The sequence below is a fragment of the Gambusia affinis genome, linkage group LG16, assembly GCF_019740435.1.
Source record: "Gambusia affinis linkage group LG16, SWU_Gaff_1.0, whole genome shotgun sequence".
NCBI classification, from domain to species: domain Eukaryota; kingdom Metazoa; phylum Chordata; class Actinopteri; order Cyprinodontiformes; family Poeciliidae; genus Gambusia; species Gambusia affinis.
This window is the reverse complement of record NC_057883.1, coordinates 14942596-14948991: the sequence shown is the minus strand read 5'-3', so window position 1 is coordinate 14948991 and position 6396 is coordinate 14942596. Positions and strand designations below refer to the sequence as shown.

The 6396-nt window shown below is 40.2% G+C and overlaps 1 protein-coding gene across 1 annotated transcript; it reads left to right on the top strand.

Annotated features, from left to right (window-relative positions):
• The first annotated feature begins 2039 nt into the window (after positions 1-2039).
• Positions 2040-4953, top strand: foxa2 (forkhead box A2). The gene is made up of 2 exons (XM_044143366.1): positions 2040-2673; positions 3312-4953. Exons 1-2 carry the CDS (start codon positions 2602-2604, stop codon positions 4515-4517), a joined length of 1278 nt encoding a protein of 425 aa, XP_043999301.1. The 5' UTR covers positions 2040-2601; the 3' UTR covers positions 4518-4953.
• Positions 4954-6396: the final 1443 nt, after the last annotated feature.

Genomic DNA, 6396 nt, shown 5'->3' with positions numbered 1-6396 from the left:
GCTTCTCGGGACATGCGTGCATTGAAAAACCAAACACTGAGCTGTGATTCAGTTAAATGAAAAGCAGCCTAAATACAGTTAAGTCAAACAAACAGAGGCTGAAGTTCTTCTAGTCCTAAAAATATTCAGGTCCACGGTTTTGAATCTCATGTGAAAAGTTCAGCAGTTCAGTTACAGTTCGGGGAATGACTAATATGAAAGCAAATCAATCACAGAAAGAGGGAAAGAAGAAATGCTAAACAGGGAGATGGAGCAACTGCAGGGTCCTGTGTGGGGATTTTTGTTTTTGGCTAAATCTAAAATGTGTCCTTCACCCCATGTGAGAGGACTTTGGCAGGTTGATGATTAACCTGTTATTAGCAACGTGTCTCATTCGGGGACGTTATGTCGTTAAAGGTCATGGAAAAGTTTTACTATACAAGTTTTGCGCAAGGAAAATATCAAACGTTCCCATTAAACACTTCTCCATACATGAATACCCGTTAAATAAACAGGTAATAGAATATTGTTTTGTTTGTTTTTTTGCCCATGGGTAATTAATGTCATTTTGTAATTTTATTTTAGTTCTCTCTCTCTTTAATAGATTCCTCGATTGTGCAACAAATGCAAACAGCTGTGTGCGTTCGTGCTATCACACACGATTGCGACCTATTTTGGTGAATTTACGCAAGCGAAAAATTGGCACGAACAAGGAACATTTTTTCAAATTTAAAAATATGTACCAGTGCACATATTCTGCATAATGTTAAGCCTAGCTATTTTATGGCCTCAGAAAACAAAACAAAACAAAAAAAAACACGGAACATGTGCATTATCATCGTGTAAAAATCATATTAAAATCTTTACACTTAAAGCGGATCTTGAAGTTTGACAACAGCCAAAGACAAAACAAGAAGCGGCAGATTTCTCCATCTCCTGTTCCCCGCCGGTGCAATCCCAAATCCTCAAACACAGGGAGCTTTTTTCTCATGATCTCATTTCCAAGTTAAGCAGACTGTGTTGGTCTCTCGTCAACACTACAGGTTTACTCGCTTTTACTAATGGGGGCTCTATGCTGATAGTTATGCTCTTGCGTAAATATGCAGTCAAATGTACAACCACCGACACGTGGCTGACACCGCTCCGCAGTCTCACCTGGATGTTTGTTTCATACAAATACAGTACGGGCTGCGAGAATTAAGGGGCCCTTTAGCACTGCGGGCCTCCGGAGTCTTTCTGATAGAAGATTAACACATTAAGCAAACGTCCATTATTTAAAACCCACCACACTAAGACAAATACAAACAGAAAATAGACTAATCAACTGCAGCCAAAGGCCTGAAATTGCTCGGTTGTGATATATCCAATTGCTTTCCTTTTAGGAAATAGAACGCTGCTTAATAATGTCTGAGGTTAGACACAAAGTATAAAATATACTTTGGGTCAAATATAAAAATCTAAATTATTTTATGCATTCATCTAACGTCAAAAACTGAATTAAAATTCGCACAAAGTAGATTGATAAGCTGTGATTTTATGTGAAATAGTGAAGCCAGATAAAGTGTGTCATCCGACAGAGGGCGCTATAAAGCTGTCTTGTTAATTAAAAACGATTTTAAAAATAATAACAAATTCAGTAATTCAGTGATTTGGGGAGAAATACAGATATTTTCTGGGACACATAAATAGAAACATATATTTTTAATTTGACACATTCATTAGACTTTAAATCAAACATGAAACAGTTTGGACAAAGCCGTTTCTCTAAAAAAAATACATAAAGAAATGTGATATTTTATTGCCATTCATGTAAACTATAAGTAAATTAGCAATATAACTTCAAAGCGACACATTTAGTTGCGAACAAGTACCTTTAAGGAAATAGCTGCGCAAACATTTTTTTCATTTCATTTTTTTACCTTTTTAAATTTTACCAAAATTATTTCATTTTTAGGTTTCCTGCGTCCTCGTGTTTTTATTTTTTATTTTGTTTTTAAATTAGTTTATTTGTTGTGTTGCTGGTATAAAATAATCAGCTGTTCTCATGCAGTTTGCTGCCTTAAATTCCTTAAACGCACCACAATAAAAAAAAATGGATTATGATCTGAGCACAGCTGAAGTGGAATAAATCCGTTGGAGGATGTGCGTATAATGAAAAGCATCAAACATTCCTTTTTATACCCCCCACCCCCTTTTTTTTTTTACCCCTACAATAAGATTAGTTTATAATGAAGCTTTTCATATGAAACTGTTCTTTTCAGTGAGCGCAGGTGTACAATTGGGGGTGGAGAGGGTGGAAAGAGGTGGAGGGGGAAGCTTGAGGAGTCTCACGCCTAGGTGCGAGCAGATTATTCAAATAGGGCCCAAGGCGTAGAAGTAGGGATTGGAGGCTTGCCTGGCGCACAGAGCTTATATCACAGCGCTAACAGGCAGCGCGGAGCGTCATTTGGACTCCAGCCTCTGACGGGCGCATCACGGCTGGCTCCGCAGGACGCACATGCACCAAGTCCTTGACGGAAGGACGGACCGCGACCCGAACACACTAACTGGTCCCCTGTCATTTGCTATCAGAGAGACTTTTGGCTTTTTCCTCTGCTGGGAGACGCTTTGTCGAAGTCCTCCATGATGCTTGGAGCAGTTAAAATGGAAGGACACGAACATACCGACTGGAGCACCTACTACGGAGAGCCCGAGGTGGGTACCTTAAATATATATATTTCTCCCCGGTCTAAAGCCGATCCCATTTTATACAACTCAATATTAGCCCTGAGATAATATTAACTTTGTGATCAAATATTGACTTGAGGCGCCTCCAAATCCTCCCCCATCTCCGCACAGCGCGCCATCCTATCCTAACAAACTTGCTTGACATGCAATGGGGGGAGAGGAAACTTTTCATGCAGATATTTAAACTGATTATTATTATTTTGTAATTTTTTTTGCCACGTTTACTTTCAATATACACCTGTGGTGTTTGGTTTAGGTTAAAGGAATTGGTTCACATGCTGTATAAGTGTTGCAGACGCACGGGAAGAGCTGTTTGAATCTTTGTAAAGCCTTTGCGCATTTTAAAGCATTACTATGATTTGTTTTATTTGTCATATTATGCTGACAGACATTTGAATTATTTTAAATGTTTTACTCTAGTTAAAACAAATTTTATTTATTAATTAATACTTGATTATTCTTATTTTTTAAATTAAATAACAATACCAGATGTATGGCAGATTTAATTGATAATAACAACACTTTTGTGTGTAGGAATTATTCATCATGTTATTTCCTGACTGTGCCAAACTCATGGCTGCCTCTCTCCCCCTCCACACTGACAGTGTTACACCTCGGTTGGCAACATGAACACCGGCCTGGGAATGAACTCCATGAATACCTACATGAGCATGTCCGGCATGAGCACCACGGCCAACATGACGGCCAACTCCATGAACATGTCCTACGTCAACACCGGCATGAGCCCCTCCATGACGGGCATGTCGCCGGGCACCGGAGCGATGAACGGCATGGGCGCGGGCATGACGGCCATGAGCGCAGCGCTGAGCCCCAGCATGAGCCCAATGACCGCGCAGCCCGCCTCTATGAACGCTCTCACCTCTTACACCAACATGAACGCCATGAGCCCCATTTACGGACAGTCCAACATCAACAGATCCCGAGACCCCAAGACCTACCGCAGGAGCTACACACATGCCAAACCCCCTTATTCCTACATCTCCCTCATCACCATGGCCATCCAGCAGTCTCCCAGTAAGATGCTGACGCTGGCTGAGATCTACCAGTGGATAATGGACCTGTTCCCCTTTTATCGACAGAACCAGCAGCGCTGGCAGAACTCAATCCGTCATTCCCTGTCATTTAACGACTGTTTCCTCAAAGTGCCCAGGTCGCCTGATAAACCCGGGAAAGGCTCCTTTTGGACTCTCCACCCGGACTCCGGGAACATGTTCGAGAACGGCTGCTACCTGAGGAGGCAGAAGCGCTTCAAGTGCGAAAAGAAGATGTCGCTGAAGGACGGCGGGCGAAAGGCGGGCGACGCCGGCTCCTCCAACAGCAGCTCGGAGAGCTGCAACGGCAACGAGTCGCCGCACTCCAACTCCTCCTCCAGCGACCACAAAAGGTCCCTGTCGGACATGAAGGCGAGCCAGGCCCTCAGCCCGGAGCACGTCGCCGCTGCTGCAGCCGCCGCCGCCTCACCGGTGTCTCAAGGGCAGCACCTCATGTCTCAACATCACTCCGTCCTGGCGCACGAAGCCCACCTAAAGCCGGAGCACCACTACTCGTTCAACCACCCGTTCTCTATCAATAACCTAATGTCCTCGGAGCAGCAGCATCATCATCATCATCATAAAATGGACTTGAAAACTTATGAGCAGGTGATGCACTACTCCGGATACGGCTCCCCGATGGCCGGGGCGCTTTCTATGGGCTCCATGGCGGGGAAAGCCGGCCTGGATTCTGCATCTATACCCGACACATCTTACTACCAGGGTGTCTATTCCAGGCCGATCATGAACTCCTCGTAAAGCGCCGTGGACTCTCCTCACCTTAGATTTGTACATTTGTAAAAAACAAAAACGGAAGAAATATAGACTTTGTGTACAATATGTATTTCAGATATTTTTGATGTTTGCCACCGTTTTAGTTGTCGAGTTTGTTAGTAGCCTAATTGCTTATTTTGAAGGAGAGGATGTGAAAAATGACACACAAAAAAAACAAAAAAACAAAAAAAAAGATGAAAATGTGACGAGATCTGTTCGGCTTCTGGACTGGACCCCAAAGATAAAACAAGAAGTTGCTGTAAGATAGCTGACACCCGCTCATCGGGATTCCTAAATGAACTTTAATGCATCAGGATTGTTCAATCATTTGTGTAATTCCTATTTATGGCTTGTATATGTGTATTCTTGTAGTGACAAGAACAGAATCTATATTAAAGTGTTATTGATTTTGTTTTCCGAATATGATGCATTATTATTATTATTATTATTATTATTATTATTATTATTATTATTATTATTATTATTATTATTATTATTATTATTATTATTATTATTATGTTGCCATTAGGGCACTTATCACAGCCAAAATGAAAATATTTTTTGGGTTTTCCTAGCTATTTTATGAAAGATTCTTTCCAATATAAACAAACAAATAAAAGTCTATGTTTGAAAAACATAAAAAAATATTTCCATACAAAACACAGACAGCATCAGAAACGTTAATCAAAAAACAATTTTAAATGCTGTTTTTCTTTAAGATTAGCTAAAAAGCTAAAAATAAATATTCCTAATGCTATTTTAAAAAGAAAACAAATCTTTTATCGCTCAATAAAGAAAACTTGTAATACATATTTAATTTTTTATTGCTAAGGTTATTTTAAAGCTTAATGCAAACGTCTCCTTAAAAATGAAACAATAAATAAATAAATAAATAAATAAATAAATAAATAAATAAATAAATAAATAAATAAATAAATAAATAAATAACAGAAGAAGACAATACTCATGTTAAGACGTACACATCTTACACATCTTAGCGTATGCGTGCGTGGCTGTCTTACTTTTATTTATTCTAAGTTATTCTAAATTGTGGAATATTTTTGTCGCCGCGATGCTTTCCTAATAAGGCCCATAATTTCAGTTGAGGGATTAATAGCTTTGCAGGATAAAACCGAGACAATGCTCACAATTTGTCTCCCAGGAAATGCAAACAAAACAAATATATGCTCATTAATCCCAAACAGAAACGGCGATATTAACCTATCAACATCTCTGCATTTTCGTCTGGAAGGAATGTCATTAAAATTCATAGAGAAACAAGTTCTTTAGCTAAAATGATATGCATTTTTAATAAAAATAAATAAAATAAAATAAAAAATAAAAAGATCTACGAATTACGGGCACCTCGCAGAAAGTAACATAAAGCAAGCCCGTCATGGACACGCTTGGAAATTCAGGGTAAAACTGATTTGCTATAAGGATATTTAATCAGGCATTCAAATTCCCCCACATACAGTGTCTCAGTCAAACACCATACAGGCCTGTCAGTCTCCCACTCTAACATGTCTTCCATGTCTCCCGCCACACACACACACACACACACACATTGCAAAGTTTAGATCAGTGAATAAGATTAAGTGTCATTGTCAGACAGAACAACCTCCCGCAGTGCAGTAGAATAGCTGCAGAGGAGGCCTGATTTGGGAACCTGAACTGCCTGAACGTGATGCTCTAACTTCTCTTCCCACAATCTGGGGCTCCATTGTCTACTCTCTATTTTTAAAGTAGCGGGACCCTCCCTTCTTGTTAGATAAGGAAGGCTGACTGTCGTCTACATGAATCCAACACCACCACCCCCTCACCGCCCCCCCTCAGCTCGTCCCACAGTCACAAACTCAAATCC